Source organism: Pituophis catenifer, unplaced genomic scaffold, assembly GCF_029215685.1.
Source record: "Pituophis catenifer annectens isolate HBS135680 unplaced genomic scaffold, rPitCat1.0.hap2 SCAF_1, whole genome shotgun sequence".
Lineage (NCBI taxonomy): Eukaryota > Metazoa > Chordata > Lepidosauria > Squamata > Colubridae > Pituophis > Pituophis catenifer.
This window is the reverse complement of record NW_027256881.1, coordinates 229,546,350-229,566,969: the sequence shown is the minus strand read 5'-3', so window position 1 is coordinate 229,566,969 and position 20,620 is coordinate 229,546,350. Positions and strand designations below refer to the sequence as shown.

At 39.3% G+C, this 20,620-nt stretch overlaps 1 protein-coding gene across 1 annotated transcript in view; it reads left to right on the top strand.

The window, feature by feature from the left end:
* The first annotated feature begins 2,403 nt into the window (after positions 1-2,403).
* IGFBP2 (insulin like growth factor binding protein 2) overlaps positions 2,404-20,620 on the top strand; it is a 58,967-nt gene continuing 40,750 nt past the window's right edge. The window contains exon 1 of the mRNA XM_070952204.1: positions 2,404-2,803. Coding sequence (XP_070808305.1) covers positions 2,404-2,803 — 400 coding nt within the window. The remainder of the gene's footprint in view (positions 2,804-20,620) is intronic.

Here is a 20,620-nt window from a genome sequence, read left to right as displayed (position 1 = left end):
GCAGTCAAATAGGCTAGAATTTGAAACAGTGGTATAATCCATGGAAGTGCCACCAGGAACTGAAATAGCAAAACCAGGAAAGTTCTACTCATGTTCCCTTTCTGACAAGAATTCAGGACACATATAATTATCCCACCTTCAGAATTTGCTTATATGCCATGTCCTGTTTTTATCAGGGCTATGTTCTGACAAGTGCATTACTAATTTAGGCCTCAATTCTATACCCACTTACCTGGGAGTGGGAGTAAACTCAGTGGGATATAGTTCTGGATGAGCTTGCATAGAATTGGATTATTAATAAATTTCTCTAGGCTGTAATTAACACCAGTGAACAGTAAAATCAGGCTTCCAGCAGGTGTTTTGTTTTTCTTTTTCTGGAAAGTGTATTTAAAAGAATTAGGCCCTATTGTGGGTGTGGCCACTTTACAGAGAGATGCAACATTTGCATTCCTGGGAGTTCAGAAGCCCTTTTTGCTTTTGAATAGAGTGCCGCATAGCCTTAGGGTTCAATATTCTTTTTAATATCATCTGATATTTCTCTAACAGAGCTTAAGCAGGCTGTCTTCAGTTGCCTAAGGCATTAATTACAGTTTAAGGTATTTTCAGTGCCATGCTCGAGTTTGGTTTGGGGAGCAGCAATTATTATGGCTTAGTTTTGAACTTTAGCATTCTTTTTTAAAAGAGTATGTTCCAGAAGGTATTTCAGAAGTTGCCCATTTAGTTCCAGTCTTCCATTCTCTCAGTGGTAATTCTTAAGATGATTGGGTGCGACCCATGCTGAATGGCTGAATTATCAAGAGACTGAGTGCGAAATAATGGCTAATGCATTGCTTTTATTTTATGAGCAGAGCTATGCTTTCCATTCCTTTAAAAAAAAAAACTGTCAGGGTGGGATATGGATGGTGTGGAGATGTTTCTCCATTGATTTAGGAGCTTTAAATCTTTAAACAGTTGGAAAAATCACTTTCAAATATTTAGAATTAACATAAAGGACTGGCAGGCTGTAAGTGTAATCTTTATAAGTTTATAATCTGCAAGCAGCCCAGAGGCACCTCATTGAGGAGATGGGCAGCATAATTTTTTTAAAAAATAAATAAAATATACATAAAGGAAATAGGAATCTATTTTTTTTCCTTCCCCGAAGTCATGTGCTTCTTCACATGCCAGCGTAATCTTAAGACATACCGCCCATTATCAATTGGTTTATATATCATCTTATGAAAGGACTCGGAACTGCTGGAGGTCTGTCCTTGTCAAAGAATATCAGAGACTGTGCTGGAACTGTTTGATTCTGCCCCTCAGTCTCCCACAGGCTGTTGTGGTGAGGGCATCACCATAAGAAGCCTTCAGTATTGTGGTTTAGGCCACTGAAGGTTATAATACATACCTACGAGCTGGTAGTGACCACTATTGTCTTTATGCTCATTTCCATCAGCTAACTGTGGCCAAAGCCTCCAAAGTGATTTAGGATTTCACGTTCTATAATCTCATAAATTACCTCTTGATGGCAGTATTTCTTAAAGTAGGTAAAAGCCCAGCTTAAATGAAGACGTGGTGGTGGTGGTGGTGGTGGTGGTGGTGGTGGTGATGATGATGATTATGATGATAACTAAGGCTTCTTAAAATGTATTTCCTCTAAAAATAATAAGTCCCAGGTATAAAACCACACAGAGTAATAACATAATGCAGAACAAAAATGTAAGCAAGAAGCCCTTCTTTTAGTTCCCCAATTAAACATTTATTTGCACATTTATTCGATAACTGGTTTTATAAGCAGCTTTGGGCCACTTTATTTTCCATACGGATGCTCTGAAGGTAGACTACATGAATTTTGTGGAAAATCGAGTACAGAAGCACAGTAAATGAAGTCCAAACGTCAGAGTAACAGAAGATAGGCTAATATTTGGGATCGGGTCAGTGAAGTCCCAGCCTGAATGGGCAACAGATGCCAATAGCTTGCTGAAACGGATATACAGGACCGCCTCGCCTCCTGCCAATTTCTCCTCCGGTTTCTTTGGTTGAACTTTTTATTCTCGCCCTATTCCCTTTGTGGGAGAATCACGCGAACCTACGATCTTTAAGAGAGTTCTCAGGGGCAAAGCTGCTACACAAATGGTTGTCCCGCTTGTGGAATGGGTGGTGGGGAGGGAAGGTGCCTCCGAACTTTGGACTGGGCGGCAAAACGAGCCCTTCCACCCCACCCCCCTCCGTCAACGGGGGGTGAGGGGGAGGCGGGGGCAGGGCGCGAGGGAGCGGCTCCCTCCGCACGCCGCGCCAGCTGAGGGGTGGAGCGTCGCTCGTCCGCCTGCCTCTAGGACCCAGCGGTGCCGGGCCACCCTCCAGTCTCTGGCTCAGCAGCACCTGCCCGGCCGGTGATTCAGTCAAGCGGTTGCCGCCGCCAGGATGGTGCAGCTGCCGCAGCTGGTCGTCGCCTCCTCCTTGTGGCTCGGGCTGGGCTGGTGGGCGTCTTTGCCGCCAACCGGACTGGCGCTGCCCGAGGTGCTGTTTCGTTGCCCGCCCTGCAACGCCGACCGCCTCGCCTCCTGCCATCCCGTCGGACTCGAGACCACCGACTGCCCGGAGCTAGTGCGAGAGCCCGGCTGTGGCTGCTGTCCAGTTTGTGCCCGCTTCGAAGGGGAGCCCTGCGGGGTGTACACGCCACGTTGCGTCTCCGGGTTCCGCTGCTACCCGAGTCCCGGTGCTGAGTTGCCCCTTCAGGCGCTGGTGCAGGGACAGGGCACCTGCGCCCGGTGGAGCGACGCCGCTGAGTATGGCGCCGCCACCGTCGAGCATCCTGGGGCGGGTGAGTGGAGGGTCTCCCTGAGGTGGGCTAAGGCGGGCATCCGGGGAAGCGAGCAAGGGACGTTTGGCTAAGAATGACCGACCCTTCTGGTCCTGTTTCAGCCCCGGGACTAGCCTTCTGAATAGGTGCAGAGTGCTTCCCCCAAACCGGGAAGGATGAAGGGTTTCCAAACTCTTAACTGTTCCCCAAAAACAACTTGGACCCGGACTTATCAGTGATTGTATATTTAATCAAATGTTAGGACTGAGTAACCTCACTGTAGCCTTCTTAAGATTGTGGTTGAGAATTTTAAGGTGAAATTGAGCCTCAGCATCTCCTCTGGAGGTAGTTAAATTCTGGGACTGATTATATGGGAGAATCCCTCAAATTTGGGCTTGATGCTAGGAAAAGCAAGGTGACTGCCTGCCTATATTTAATACTGCAATTCCGGAGCTCAGGGTTGCAACATTGGTTGTTGTTGTTATTGCAATGCAACGAAGAGTTTTTCTTAATATTTGCAGGGTCAGGTGAAGTGTATTCCTTGGGTGCCTATCTGAGGAACCCTGATGATGTGTTGGAATTTTGCATTGTTGGGTCTTTCCTGATAGAAAATAAATTATGGGTGTTGGGCAGAAGTTGAAGATAGATTGGTTTAGTGGGACCTTGAGAAGTATGTTAGAGTTTGTGTGGATTTAAGTTGCTGGAGGGTTGAGCAAAAATTGAGAATAGAGTGGTTTAGTCGGAGTTTGAGAAGTATATCAGAGTTTTTGTGGGAATATGCACAACATAATAATTCTTTAAGTACCAGAGACTGCAAATGGCTTAACTGAGAAGCACCTGCAAAGTGTGAGGAATTTAGGAGTATGTATAGAAGAGACCTTGGGAGCCTGTAGATAGAAGTCTGGGAGCAAAGAATAGTGACGGGATCAATAATGTGAATGTGGGGTTACTGCCTAAGAGAACAGAATAGAAAGCAGTATGGAAAACCAGTGTAAAACGCATAGGAGAAGAGCATGAAAGAATTTAAGAAAAGAAGATTCTAAGGAACAGGGCACAGGAAACTAATGAAAGGAATATAATTGATACCAGCTTTTGGGGAGAATTTGTTTTTTAAAAAGGCCAGGAGTAAATTAACTGAGAATTTAGATGCGGTGTTGACTGTACAAATGGAAATAATTGAATGGCAAGAATAATAGGGATTTGAAGAAGAGACATGTTTTGCTGGGAGGCCGCAAGTAAAAAGTAAGACACATGATATTAGGAAGTTGGATTGATGATAGAATGGAAATTGGGGTGATCTGAGGGTGCAGAGAAACAGGTGGACATAGTTATTTTATTTGTAGTCTTCTTCAGAGTTACTAATACTTTCACTTGCTTAAAATAAAATGTGTTTTTGGTGGGTCGTTGGAGTTTTTTCTGCTGTGGGGTCCATTTTGTGGATACCGCTTGTAAGTGTGGATGCAGAATGAAATAGAATTCTCAACTATATCATGCCTGGCTGGAAAACACAAGATTCTGTTTCAGAGGGTTCCTTGGTAAAATGTTGCAATGAATTGCAGAAATGCTACAAAACAATTTTTGAGATGCTGGTTTATTGTGCCACTTTTAAAAAACTGTTCTCAAGAAACTTAAAGTTTGAAATTCATGGATCAGAATTTTTAACTGGTTTCCAATACTATCTGAAGGGCTCTTTTCCCTTGTAATGCTTTTAATGATAAGAGCATTAAAGTGGAAAACAACCTTCTGGTAATGTTGGCATCCTTGATCCCAGAATTCTGATCCCAGATCCATGAATTTCAAACTTTATTTTAAGTTTCTTACGAGTAATTTGATAATTATTTTATAGTGTTTTTTGGTATCAATATATATTGACGCCAAAAACAATATATGTATCAGCATTAAGTAGATGTGCTGAAGAGGCATAAGCAGCCATTGTTTGCTAGCTTATATCTCCAGTGATACTGAAGAACATTTTAATAGATTATGAAAACACACTATAAAATGATATATCCATGTCAAATTCAATTGCCTTGTGAACTGTTTTAGGACACAGTGTACATATTTAATTGTTTGTGATTTCCAAAATCCATTGTGACCAGAGGGTACTGCAATTTACTATTTAAAAGCTTATCTTGACTGTCTTAGCTTAAAGCCTTTCAGCTCAAACAGTTAATTATAGTGAAATTAAAACTTACTCTGCCTGAGGTAAAGAAAGAAGAATGTTAGTCTGTATCTCGCATGCTATTTGGCTAGGATTAGAAGAAATTGTCCTAAAACCACCCATCCCCAGTGGTATATACACCATTTCTTTCACAAAATATTTTTTCTATGTAATTCTCAAATTTTTCCAAATTAGCCTTATAAATGTACTCTATATATCTATGGGACATACAATATGTTCCTATGTCTCCATGCTTAGTCAAAAAAAAAAATCATTCTAAATTTAGTGGGACTTAAATTTAGTCTCTTTTGGTATAAAGGATATAGTGAAACATCAGTCTTGTGCTAATTAAGGGACTTTCAAAAAGTCATGAGCTTCAGAAGATATACTAAAGGGAATTTCAAATATCATTAACACTTGAATGAAATCATTCTTCTATAATCAGTGTTTTATGCCAAACTTTATTTCATCAACATAGCTTGATAGGATTTTTTACAGAATTAAAAAAATACTTTTGTAATAATAGTTACTGGGAACACTTAATTTTTTAGGACATAACTTTGCATGTTTACTGCAAAGTATTGTATTGTATTGACGACTGAAGAACACACACAACATAACTTTAATAGTACTGCATTGCTTAAAAGAACAAACATTTAGAGGAAAGCACAGCTTGCTTAATTTTTTTCCCTGAGGAAATAGGTTAATAGATAAAAGGATTATTAAAAACAATTTATTAAATAAAGAGGAATTTCTCAACATCTAACCATCTTTGCTCATTACACATTCCAAAATGATGCTTGCAAAAGATGAACGGGTGATGTGAGTTTTCCCCATTATAAATGGAGCAGAAGAATGAGAAGAAACCGCTTTTGCTGAGTTTGAGTTCAGTGTAAGACACAGAGCTTTAAACTCCTTCTTTCAAACGGGGGAGAAATTAAAACATTATTTAATATAATCTGAATTGAACATAGTTTGGCAAGTGCACTCTCATCTGCCAAAATCCAAGTGCTGATTTAAAGTTGTAGGTATAGTCAGAATAACACAATAGCAGAGTTAGCAGGGACCTCAGGGGTCTTCTAGTCCAACCCCCTGCAAGAGGGGTTGGGCTAGACCCCTCAAGCAAGAGACCCTATATACCATTTCAGACATGTGGCTGTCCAGTCTCTTCTTAAAAGCCTCTAGTGATAGAGCAACCACAACTACTGAAGGCAAGCTGTACCACTGGCTGTTTTCATGTCTCCTTAGTTCTAGATTGCTTCTCTCCTTGATTAGTTTCTATCCATTGTTTCTTGTCTTGCCTTCTGGTGCTTTGGAAAATAGTCTGATACCCACTCCCCTCTTCTCTGTGGCAGCCCCTCAAATATTGGAACACTGCTATCATGTCCCCTCTAGTCCTTCTTTTCACTAGACTAGACAAACCCAATTCCTGCAACCGTTCTTCATACGTTTTAGCTAAAACTCTGTTGCTCTTTTCAGAGCCTCAACATTTTTTTTAATAATGTGACTAAAACTGGATGCAGCATTCTAAGTGTGGTCTTACCGGGGTTTGATAAAGCAGTACTAAAACTTCACATGATCTTGATTCTATCCCTCTATTAATGCAACCTAGGATTTTATGGCTTCCGCCGCAGCCTGCTGGCTCATATTTAAGGACTCCAAGGTCCCTGTCACAGTTACTGCTATTGAGCTAGGTTTCACCTAATCTGTACTTGTACATTTGGTTTTTCTTGCCTAAGTGTAAAACCTTACTTTTCTCTACACTGAATTTCATTTTGTTAGATAGGGCGGAGCGTTCAAGTCTGTCAAGATTCATCTGGATCTTGAGCCTTTATTCTGGACTGGTACCTATTCCTGCCAGTTTAGTGTTGTCTGCAAATTTGATGAGTTCCCCTTCTAGTCCCTCATCCAAATAGCTTATGAAGATATTGAAGAGTACATATATAGCCTTCTTGCTTAGATTGGAGTTTCTCATTTTTTTAGGTTGAGTTTCAGTTGCCTCTAGATCCTTTACTTTTTCTTCCAGTAATTCATTTAGTTTACATTTAGTACAGATGTTACATGAGGTGCATGTTTATTCCATGGATTCTTGATTATCTGTACTGTGTAGAGAAAGTCAGGAGGGGCAAGCCTTTTCTTAATTGAGGACTGAAATGCAATTCCTAAAATAAGGACAGGAGGGGGGGAGTGGATTTTGTCCCTGATGAGAGTCAGGAAGGTTGCAGGAGTCAAACAAGGAATAAGACTGAATATGCTTCTACTATGGGCTTTGGAATTGTTTAATCTTCCACTAAAACCTGTGCAATCCAGTCAGGCTTCATGTAGGAAGAAATGCAAACAAAATGTGGCAAGAATAGATGTCATTTCTGATCGTAAAACAGACTGTGAGAACAGTAGAATACTTGTGGGAATCAAAATAAGGGTTCAAGTACAATTATGACCCTTGGGGTTAAGTTTTATAAAATTCTGAACAATTCATCTTGCTTCATAAAGGTACTTAATTAAAACTAGACTAGCTTCAACAATACCTAATTGGTATTTAATTGGAGTTCTTGCTTCACTTCTATTAAGTCAACAAAGATGACATTCTATTTACCGCCTCTACCCATGTCTATAATCAAACACCACCAGCTGGTCTCAGTGTATTCTTCCAAATCCTCTGTGAAGTGACTTCATGAATTTTATTCCAATTTTTCTTTAATAAGATAACTTTTAAACTGACCCTATTTCACAAAGAATTGCAGCTTTCTTCCTATTGATATGAAAATATTCCCATTGTTCCTATTTCTAAGATATGTCTTTATATTTTGATAAAAGTATACAAGGAACTCTTGTAAAGTTCATAGTAAAAAAAACTGCTACAATTGTGTACATGGACACTAAGGTTCACTGACTTGAAAACTCTTAAGCATGCATTGGACGGCCAAGATACCTTTGACTCTCAGCATTCTCATAAACATATTTGGTGGAATTGCTTAGCATTTGAAAAAGAAATGACATATGGTAAACCTAAATCTCTTCTCTGAGAAAAGTTTCTTCTGCATACTACTCTGGTATTTTAACTTTGTTTTTCCCATTTTTATTTTGTTATTTTGTTAACCTGATAGAGTGCCTACTGTACTTCAGGTCACTGCCAACTTGGTGTGCTTTGGATATCTGACAGAAGGAACCTACATGATTGTATGCTATAACAAATCTGATGTTTGCAAAGTGTCCTGGGACATTGGCTTTATTATTCATAGTGTTAGTGGTTCTATAAAAGTTTGTGTTCTATGACTTGATTTTTGCCACATTTTTTTTTAAACTTTGCTTAATAACCTGAATATCATTGGTTATTTAAGACTTTTCCAAGTGGATTATTGGCTCATCTGTCATAGAAATTGGTCTTATCACATAGCCCATTTTACTTCCCCCTCTCGGGTTAGCTAGATTTTATTGAAGATTCAACACTAAATGTGACCATATGATCAACAAGAGGGGGGATATAATGGCTATTCCTTTTAAAGAACAAAATAATAATTTTGATAATTTAGAACTACTGAATTACTAATACACATCAAATATATAATTTTATTTAGACGTTATGAGTTGTGTATTTCTCTTTTTTTATGGGTGATACATGTTGAAAAACATTTAAATACTTAAAACAGAATTGTACTTCTAACATAACACGTGATGTACATCTTAGAAAGAGTGGCTAAAGTGATCACCTGCTCACTCTGTTACTTTGGTCACAATCAAACAAGAATGAGTTTATGTTCTGAGTAGGAATAATATCAGGGTTAGAAGTCTGAATTGATAGTTCATTTCGAGGGGAAACAATTATAGAATGAAAAGAAAGAAAAGATTGCAGAGGTTTGTTCTTCATTCTCCTGGGAAATCAAGGGGGAAGACATTTTCTTTGCAACCTTCAAATTCTTCTGGAATGAAGTGGTAGAAAAGTTGTGACCTTCTCTGGAATTTAGCCTTTGGCCTGATGCTACATTAGCTTTCAACTCAGAGGATTTTACAACTTCTGCTGATGTAGACTCCAGTAATTGCAGTGCCCTGTTCCATCAGATTCATGTTACAAAGCGTGTTTGGACTCGGACATGGTAAAAGATTATTCATCTCTTTTAAAGCTGAATGATTTTTGAAGCAAGATGGAAAATCCCTGAGTAAATCTTTGAGTATGAGTTAAATTGCAATTTTATACTAAAATTAAAATGGAATTATATTTAAAATGGATATTAGAACAACTTGTGTAGAGTCAATATCGTTTCTACCCAGAGTTACCCTGTTGTAAGATGGGCGGCCAATAAATGTTATGAATAAATAAATAAATTTTGGATTTAGTATATGACATTTGACAGAAACCAATACAGTATCTTCTTATCTGATCATCATCATATAAAGCCCAGATATTTTAAGTCAAGTTTTTAAAACTTCTGTCTGTTTAAATATTTTGACATCTTTTTTATTTTTAAGGCAAATTTACTTCCAATTCTTTATTTGTAATTTTATGTCCCTGATAGCTGTTTAATAGATAGAACTGCACTCAGTGAGTCTCAGTTACACTATTTTTAATTTCTCTTATGCCAATTATCCTACCTAGGTTCATGCATATCATTTCATTTTTTCATTTCATTTTATTAGATTTCTATACCACCCTACTCCCGAAGGACTCAGGGCGGTGCACAGCCAAACAATAAAAACACATACAATACAAAATTTAAAAAATAGAATAAAATCAAATTAAATAATTTTGGCCCCGACAAATTTAAAACCCCAAACTTTTAAAACCAATTTAAAATTGAATATATAAATACTAAAAGATATTTAAAATTTTAAAAATCTTTATAAAAGAGGGGGAAAATTAGGCCAGGCCGGCCTGGTGAAATAGTAAGGTCTTTAAGGCGCGGCGGAAGGTGCGCAGATCCGGGATCCTCCATATCTCTGGGGGGAGCTCGTTCCAGATAGTAGGTGCCCCCACAGAGAAGGCTCTCCCCCTGGGGGCCGCCAGTCGGCATTGTTTGACTGACGGCACCCGGAGGAGCCCCTCTCTATGGGAGCGTACCGGCCGGTGGGAGGCCATTGGTGGTAGTAGGCAGTCCTGCAAGTACCCGGGTCCTAAGCCATATCAAAATACTGTTTAGTCTGCCCATCTATTTGAGTTTTATGGTACTCCAAGAACACAATTATTCAGTTTGGTACTGGATGTTCTCACTATAAAGTATCTAGAAGCATTGCAAAATTCAGTGGCCTTTAAAAAGAATTGAACATTAAATCTCTACTATTGTGTCTGGAGAAAAGTTTTATTTTTTTATTACTTGGATTTGTGAATTGATTGAATGAATTTATGAAATACATTTAACTATTGAATACACTCCAATTATATAATATTGTGAAAGTATAGTATTTGAGGGGCTTCTTTTTGTTTAATATATAAATGACATGGAAAGGGCAACACTAAGTGCATTTTGTGAGTGCAGTCAGTGAATTCCTATTGAATTGAATATTAGTTGGAGCAAAAGGACAGCTGTAGCCACAAATATGCAGACCATTGATAATCTGAATATAAACTGTTCCCATAACAGTTCCAATATACAATTAGGCAATTGTAAACAGAATATTTGCAGGAGTACCACCATGACATATAAATTCATTCTTGCACTGGTGCATTTCTAAACTGATATGCATTTTTGAATCAGCATCTTTTATCGCCTTTTGCTGATTTGTCTGCCATGACTATAGCTAGATGGAGATATATTGGAACTGCTTTCTCCCAGATAACATTTCATTTAAAGTATAATAGTGCATGGAGTCCCTATTTAAAAATAATTGGCTATAGCATCATTTCCCATGTCATTACATTTATTTAATGATAAATGCTGAAGGCAAGCTGGTCCACAGCTTGCCTTCAGAGGTTGTAGGTGCTTCATCACTGGAGGTTTTTAAGAAAAGACTGGGCAGCCACTTATCTGAAATGGTATAGGATCTCCTACTTGAGCAGGGGTTTGAACTAGAAGATCCCTTCCCTTCCAGCTCTATTCTGATGCATTATACTGCATTAACAGTATACACTGTTATAGTGATTTTTATGCCCAAATTATCTAAGCTAACTGACTCTCTGAATAAGCTGAGCAAGCATCAAGAATTCTCTTCAACTATAGAATCTCTTGTATGATTTTAATTTTTTAGACCAGATATAAAACAGGTCTACTATGCCAGTTGGTTGAAAATTTAACCAAAGGGTTAAAGACCGTAACTCTGTCTCTTGTCCTATTGGAAAGCTGCAGAAATACATAGACTGATGTGGCAATATCACCAGAAGGGAAAACAAAGCTAATATTTTGGCCGTTTTTTGCCATTCAGGAAGAACTGGAGTTTTAGAGGTGTAAATGGAATAGGCAGTCTACCTTTAAATCCCTAACATCCTTCCTCTGAACAGTCTCAAACTGCACTGCTGCCATAAATTCGTTTCATTGCCAGATTTCAGTGATATGAGCTGGGCTTAGTTTAGGAAGTTTATAGTGGGTTTTTTTAACAGTAGAAATGTGAAGCCTTCAATTCCCGTTGCTGAACGTAGAAGATAAAATGATACTTCTACAATTTTGACATTTTCTGCTGAATTTCTATAGCAAAATCTTGGTGTGTGGTAAATGTGGTACTGGAGACTGCATGTCTTGCTTGCTCAGTCTCATGCATCTGATCTACCTAATGCATCTGATCATTTCATTTGAAATACCTCCGCAAGCAGCATTAGCATAAAGTAGCCTGTGGAGTGAAGAGGAAGAGAAAAGAAATAAGATCTGAAAATGATTGACATGTGATTGCAAGAGATTATTCCTGCAGGAATGCATTTCTCGAAGAGAAGAAGAGTTCATCCTTATTTATAAAATTTCCTATTGACTTCTAATTTCTTATTGATCTAAAATATTTCATATTCCACATCTTCTGCCCTCTAAACTGCTCAGCTACCACAGGAAGATAAGAAAGCCTTCTCCTTCCTCCAACTGAGTTCAACAGCAGACATGTTCGTGCATGGCATCACTATACTTTTGTGATACTTTCAAGATAAAGACCACTTTTTTGACATTGATAAGAGCAAGATAAGCACTAAGAAAAAGATAGAGCAAGCTTTTAAGGACTTTTTAGAGTGCTACAAATTTTTCTAAATATTTTAATCTTTTCCACTTATTTAAACTAAATTTGAATGCTAAATAACATGTGTAACTAAATTAAATCCCTTTTGTTGAATTATCATTATTGTTCTTCCTTATAACCTTTTGAGTAGAATAATCAGATGGGATGTATGGGCGAATAAAGAGAGCCACGCTTCATGTATAGCACCATTGGTTCTGGGTTGCACTGCAGCTTGGTCCATAATGTATATTGAAGAAATCTCTTGGGGTAGATAAACTTGATGCTATTCCAGAATCTGCAGTTAAGTCAAAGAAGATCCCTAAAACTAAAAGATCTAGCTAATTATTTTAATTTCTATAGTGCATCATTAGCTGAACTGGTTCTCAATCAATTCTTGAATTTAATATATATTTAAGCCTACTGAAGCCAAAAATAAACCAGATACCTGAGATACATCCCCCCATGCATACCCTCCTCAATCTTTATATGCCCTCTTGGTGTGTTTTTTTAAACTTGGGAAATAACTTATGCTACAAAGTATACAACATGTACATGTTATATGAACATGATATGGTCTCCTGGTCATAATCATGACTGACTAAGCTATCTTAAAATTGTCTCATTTATTTGATAGACTTACATCCTATTTTTTTTTCTATGGGAGCTCAAGGCATTTTACAGCTGGTATTCCTTTTTAATCCAGATTCTGATCAAAGTAACATTTGATGAAAGCAAAGTTACTTTGAATTTATTCTCTATATAAATTTGAGAAGTAGATGATTCCTAGACTATGTGAATATTAGAATTGAACCTATCTGAGTCTTTTTTCCTTGCACCGTGTAGCCTGCCTCCAAAGCTCAAGGAAGTTTCACATTCTATGAAGCACATGGCAGTCCACCCACATCCCCTCTCCTCCTCAAAGAATGTGCTCACACCTTGCTCTATTTAGTTAGCTTTACACTCTTCATCTCCATCTGGTGCCTTTCTATTCCAAGTCTGGCATAGGGCCACTTAGAAACAAAAAGGCAAGTCATCGTAACAGGAAAGGAATGTTTTAAAAGAAACAGCTTTTAGCACCCTCAAATTGTCCTTATAAAAGCATGCATCCTAGACAACTCTTAAATCTTTCCTTATTTATCATATTTATATGGCTGTCCATCTCCTAAGAACATGGCTGTTAGTGTACAGCAGTGAATTAAAAAAAATAAATATATAAAAACAGTCATCATTCAGTCATCATAAAACACAAAAAAAATCTCAGTTTTACTCTTTCTGCCTTCAGCTAGTCATCTTTGCTTCTTGCTGTTGGTGAAGGTTTTGAGATGTTTGCTCCCATTTCGTGTGAGAATGGGTTGAAATCACTCAGATTCGGACCGGGTTGGACTCCGACTGGACAGAGTCCGTTGAGGTGACAGGGCCTAGTCTCGGTGGAGACATCTGGGTTGAGTTTGAGCCTGTTTCATTGGATGACGTGGACAGGATTATGGGTAGGTTGGGGTCTTCCACATGTTTACTGGACCCTTGTCCCTCCTGGCTTGTTTCGGCAGCCAGGGAGGTGACTGGAGACTGGATCCAGGCTATTGTCAACGCTTCACTAAAGGAAGGGGTCTTTCCCGCTGCGCTTAAAGAGGCGGTGGTTCGACCCCTCCTTAAGAAGCCTAACCTGGATCCTGACGTACTTAACAACTACCGTCCAGTCTCCAACCTTCGCTTTTTAGCGAAGGTTGTTGAGTCCGTGGTGGCACAGCAATTCCCTCAATTCCTGGAGGAAACTGACTACCTGGATCCTTACCAATCTGGTTTCAGGCGTGGCCACAGCACGGAAACGGCATTGGTCGCCCTAGTAAATGATCTCTGGCGGGCCAGGGATGGGGGTTGCTCCTCCATCCTGGTCCTTCTTGACCTCTCAGCGGCATTCGATACCATCGACCATGGTATCCTGCTGCAGCGGCTCAGGGGGATAGGGTTAGGAGGCACTGTTTTACAGTGGTTCTCCTCCTATCTCTCGGGCCGTCTGCAGTCTGTTTGGGCGGGGGGTCAGGGATCCTCCCAGAGGCCTCTCACTTGTGGGGTGCCTCAGGGATCGGTTCTCTCCCCTCTGCTCTTTAATATCTATATGAAACCGCTGGGTGAGATCATCCGTGGTTTTGGGGTGAGGTATCATCAATATGCTGATGATACCCAGCTTTACATCTCCACCCCTGACCACCCTAGGGATGCCCTTTCCGTGATGTCCCACTGCCTGGAAGCGGTGCGGGTTTGGATGGGGAGGAACAGGCTTAGACTCAACCCTTCCAAGACTGAGTGGCTGTGGATGCCGGCATCCCGGGATCTGGAGGTTCCATCCTTAATGATCGGAGGTGAAATCCTTGCTCCCTCCGACAGGGTCCGCAACTTGGGTGTCCTCCTGGATTCTCGGCTGTCTTTAGATGACCATCTGACGGCCGTAACCAGGGGGGCCTTTGCACAGGTCCGTCTTGTGCGCCAGTTGCGCCCGTTCCTAGACCGGGATGCCCTCGCCACGGTCACTCACGCCCTTGTTACCTCTAGGTTGGACTACTGTAACACCCTCTACATGGGGCTGCCCTTGGGATGTGTCCGGAGGCTTCAGCTAGTCCAAAATGCAGCCGCGCGGGTAGTTACGGGGGCGTCTAGATACTCCCGTGTAACACCTCTCCTGCGTGAGCTGCACTGGCTACCGGTGGCACTCCGGATACGTTTCAAGGTGCTGGTGCTCACCTATAAAGCCCTTCATGGCTTAGGCCCGGGGTACTTGCAGGACCATCTCCAGCCGTTCTCCCATCGTCCTGTGCGCTCTCACAGAGTCGGCCTCCTCAGGGTGCCGTCGGCCAAACAATGTCGGCTGACGACCCCCAGGGGGAGGGCGTTCTCTGTGGGAGCCCCGACCCTCTGGAATGGATTGCCCACTGAGCTCAGGACAGCCCCCGACCTTCTTTCCTTCCGTCGCGAGCTGAAGACGTGGCTCTTCCGCCAATTAAACTGATCCGTTTGGGGGTACACTGGTATAATTTTAAATCGTTTTTAATTGGGTTACTGATTTTAATTTGGTATTGTATTGTGATTTGTATTGAAGCTGTCATTTTGTAAGCCGCCTTGAGTCCCTAGGGAGAAAGGCGGCATATAAATCGCAATAAATAAATAAATAAATAAATAAAATATGCAAGATCACAGACACAAACACATACATACATACATACATACATACATACATACATACATACATACATAATAAATAGATTTACTAAATAAATTGGATGGATGGATTAAAATCTAATAAATTTTAAAATGGTGAAATTCTGTTTCTATGATGCTAATAGGTTTTTTGAAGCTAGACCTTTGACATGTGAAGTGTCAGTCTTCAATTGTATGCTCTCTTTCTGAAACGCTACTATTATATATTTTGGGCTTTTTTTTTTCTTCGTTTGCTTTTACCTGCATGTTGCCAATCTCTATACATGTACTTTAATAATTATGGGCAGCCCTTGTTAGATTTACATGCTATAGTCACCCATAGTCATTTTGAAAGCTAATACCATGACATAGTGCAATCCTATGGCATGCGTACCAGAGGTGGCACGCAGAGCTCTCTCTGTGGGCATGCACCCCATGACCAGCTGCTCTTCCGGGTTCCGTCACATACATGAGCGCTGGTCAACTGGTCCAGCATGCATGTGCACCAGACAGCTGAACTCTTGCAGGTTCCGGTGCTCCAGCACACACTCCAGTTTCAGCACTAGGTGCTGAAAAGGTTAGCCGTCACTGACATAGTGCATGGAAAAGTAAACCATTTACTTTCTGATAAAGCCTTCCTGCAAAAGGTTGGGTGTTTTTTCCTCCTAAATCTGAACCAGATAAAAACACACAACAGCAAATTGTAACTTACTCTTTATTTGGTTTTCACTAGGATATAGATAAATAGTAATAATAATATTAAAGCAATAGGACTAAATAGAACCAAATATAGAAACGTTAAATATGTAATAAACTACTTATGTAGTTCTGTTTACTTGATGTTCAGGAAGATTACCGTAAGAAATAAATCACATTTCCTAGTGCACATTTAATTAAAAAAAAAAATTCTGGTATGCAATGTGCATTCCCTTACAGGCCTAATTATTTAGATGATTTTTACATTCAAGATGATTAGGAACCAAAAATACCCAACTTGTATATGTCTGTTGTATATTTTATGTGGCTATGCAGTGTTTCAGATTTGATTCAGAAGAGGAATTCTGGAATGCATAGGAGGAGAGGTGATTTCATTTCCAAGACAGTATAGATGAGTAGGAATCCTGAAGTTGTTTGTCAACAGCTAGCATTTGGAAAGAAATCTGTGCAACCCACCCCTAGTCCAAAACTTTCCTTTTCCATAACTTTGTAGTTACGTATGTTGCATTTTTATATTGATTTCCAAGTTTGCATTTAAAATATTTGTTTCTAGAAACAGATTTTATGCAGAGTTGTTCTACTTCGCTAATGTGTTTGTGAACGTTGCCACCTTGGGGAGACAGTTATTAAATTTTCATTGACCAAAACTTAGCTTTCAGTCTGCCTCTAACTCATAATGCATGTTAATCAGCTTTGTTCTTAGAGCAAATAGAGACAGGAAGGACTCTTACATCATCAAGTACAGCCCCCTGTTCAGTGCAAGTATTCGAAATAAAGTATCATAGACAGATAGCTGTTCAGCCTCTGGTTGTATCCAAATAAGAGGCGCCTACTACCCCTCTAGGTGATGAGTAGTACTGTTGTATTTCCATTTAATTGTTAGAAAGTTTTTTTTCCTTCAATGAGAATTTGCCTTTTATGCCTTCCTCCACTCTCTGAAAGAGAAAAGTTACAAGACAAGTCAGGAATTTCCTGGAAGGACCATACTTGGTAGCACAGGCCTCCCAACATATGTCAGAATAATTAAAATGTCCTATCACTATGTGCTTCTTTGAAAGACCTATAGTTTACTTTTGAAAGGCATTATTCACGAATTTCCTCTGTTTGGGAAAATGATGATAGAGGAAGAGTATTATGTTTATTTGTTCTGCCACATAATGTAACCTAGAATATAGTGCTACCAAGTACTTTCATTTGAATTTCAGAGCAAGAATGGATATTTTGACAGACACCTCAACACTTCAATTCTTCTGCTCCTTTTGAATAAATACTTCAGTTCTCTATTCCAGTCATGGGAGACTTCCAGCTATGTGTTATACATATTGTTATATGTTACACATATTAAATTATATTTGCTGTTCTGTATTAAAAGCAGAGACTCATTTTTACATATATTCTGAGCATTGGTATATAAACAGTTAAGTTTGTACACTGTTATTCGGAAGTGATCTCAGAAGTCGTGTAATCTAGCTCAGGGGTTTCTCGCTGGCTGGGGAATTCTGGGAGTTGAAGTCCACCGGGCTTAAAGTTGCCAAGGTTGGAGAACCCTGGTCTAGCTCCTTGTTTGTTACAAGACCCAGTACAGCATCTTTGACAAAGGACCATCTAGCCTCTGTTTGAAGACTTCTAACAAAGGAGAACTCACCACTTACTGTGGCAGCCTGTTCTTAAAGTGTGGAAGGTCCTTATGTCTAATTTGAGCTTGCTTTCTTACAGGTTCAACCCATTCATTTTGGCACTGCCTTCCAGGGCAATAGAAATTAAGTCTAACCTAGTGGTGAAATTCAATTTTTTTTACTACTGGTTCTGTGGGCATGGCTTGGTGGGCATGGCTTGGTGGGTGTGGCAGGGGAAAGTTACTGCAAAATCCCCATTCCCTTCCCTCTCCTGGGAGAAGGATATTGCAAAATCTCCATTCCCACCCCACTTCTGGGACCAGCCAGAAGTGGTATTTGCCGGTTTTCCGAACTACTCAAAATTTCCTCTACTGGTTCTTCAGAATCTGTCAGAACCTGCTGGATTTCACCCCTGGTCTAACCCTTCTTCATATTGGCAACCCTTCAGAGAGTTGTAGATTACTATCATATCTCTCTTTGGTTGTTTCTTCTGTAAGCTAAATATTCACAGATTCTTTAATAGTTTCCTGGATCCTTCAACTTTGTGGTAGCCCATCTCTGAACCTGCTCTAATTTGTCACTGTCGAACAGTTTTCCAATTTTAGTCTGACCAAGCAGAATAGAATTGAACAATTAGATAGAACAGAATAGGATACAACGATTTTTACTGCTTCTCGTCAGTGGGCTAGATTCAGCTATACTTTGAATAGATTCATAAAAAGCTTAAGTCCATCAGATTTCAATGGGTTAATTTTAGACATGACAAAATCTGTATCCAACCTACTGTTTTCTGTACTTGTTAATATGGTAATAAATTAAAATTTCCCACATATTTTCCACTATCTTACTCTTCTCAAACAATTGCTAAATTGAGACATTAATTAAGTAAAGGCATTTATTTTAGCTGTTACATCCAGGGGAAGCTTTCTCTAAATGCTTGTGACCATAGCTGTCAGCATGTTTTTAAAAAATCTACCCTCCCATCAATTCTTAACCAATTCATCTTTTTATGATTCTCACAATACATGTTAGAACAGGACTTAAGGGGTTTAGTCAGTGCTGCATGACTGCCTATGTAAAATGAAGATACAACTGGTGAAGCTTTAGATCATGTGGTTAATTTACAGCAAGGGCAAGTAGCTTCACCTTGCCTTCAGGCCACATCTTACCTTGATGTAGAAGAAAGGCAAACAGTATCCACTGTGAATCTGGAGCTGAGAAACATGATTCAGGGTGCAGATATGCCTCCAATGAAGTGATTTTTATCTTATGTATAGAAGTACTTTAGTGGTTCATGGGGGAGTAAAAAAGCCCAAAGGCTTTTTACTTAGCCAAAATACATATATGTTAAACTTAGGGTCATCTTATATATGAGAGAGTGCCTTATGATAATAATTAATTAAGGTTTTGCTTTTTATAGTTTCAGCATATAGTATATATTCTCCATTACAGTAGCCACCAGTTTTGTTGTTTTCAAATAAGTTGGTGGACTTTGATTGTTTGTTTGTTTGTTAGATTTAAATGGCCGCCCACTCACTCTTAGTGACTCTGGATGGCTTACAAACAATAAGTACTTCAAAAATTAATTCTATGTATCTTAATTCTGAAATATGTTATCCTACATCCATCACATTCTCAGTTTGCCTATCTTTATTCACAATTCCCATTAGAAATCACCCAATGGATAGATGAAGGATGGTACTGTTTACATTAGTATTTTCAATATGAGAAAGAGAGAGGGGAAAACCTGGCCTTCCTAATATTTTTCTTTCTTTCTTAACAACCCGGTGTTCCACAATTCAAAAAGCCAAATACAAAAAGAAATTGTATTTAAAACTACCTGGTTCACTTATCCACCAGGTAATGTTCTCGTACAAACATTTTTCGAAGGATTCCTAAACAATTTTCAAAAGCTTTCAAATATACAATGCAATATGTTGCATCACAAGTCTATTAAATTCCAATTAAGTTGCCTTTTTCTGCTCTTTTTATGAAACTGTCCAGAATCTATTAATTGAGACATATTTATTTTTGTTTTGATATTCTAGGTTTGATTTTAATCAAACTGATGCTTTATGTATAAAGCAAAATATGCGTATGTGTGCTCCATCCAATATTTGACAAAATGTGTTTAGAATCGTTATCCTTAGTACTTGTCGTTCCTTTTCAATGTTATAACTTAAGTTAAGCAAAATAATCCACAACCCAATATGCTGTTCTAGTAGTGTGAAGTTCAACCCCTGATTTGTTGCTGACGTATTTAATTCTGAGAAGAGTTTGCTTAAACTACGAGGTTTTCCCCAGTAACAGTAGCAGCAGTTTGTCTGTGTAGAATGGAAATAGCATGGAAGTAAAGAGAGAAGAAGTAAATGTTTAACTTCCATTTTTGAATAACTTTGTCTTCGTGAGGAGAACAGGGTAGCAATTCAGCCTAAACTATTGTTGGTTTTTCCTTCTTTTGTTATAATCAACGAAGCTTAGTTTACAGTGGTAAAGTTATGAAATCTATTATGATCCCAATAGAAAAGCTGAAAAGTGTATAAAGGTGTATAAAAAGCAGCTCAGCTTTTTTTCACTACTAACTGCCCTTAGAAATATGCAATACTCTGTCTGTGTGTGCGCGTGCGTATGTGTGCACCCACCACATATGTGCATGCACACGCAAATGATGTCCTACAGAACATTCAGCCTAAGAAAGACTGTTGAATACCTTATGACTTTAATAGACACAAGTTATAGATCTTTGCTGGTATCCAATGTCATGCAAGTGGATATCTGGTTGTCCAACAGGAATGTCTCTTGTTTTTCATGTATTTTCCAGGAGATCCCTCAGCTTTCCAAAGAAGGCATAGAGATATGCAGAGTTGAGAAGCAGGAATCCTTTCTTTCTAACGGTTTCCATTTTGCTGGTGAAAAAAAACCAATGCTAAATATAGACCATCATTATGTACTGCTAAATACATAATATTTGAAGGGAATACAACTTCTTAAAATGGACTTCTCCTAGTACACTTTGGAAAGAGGTGC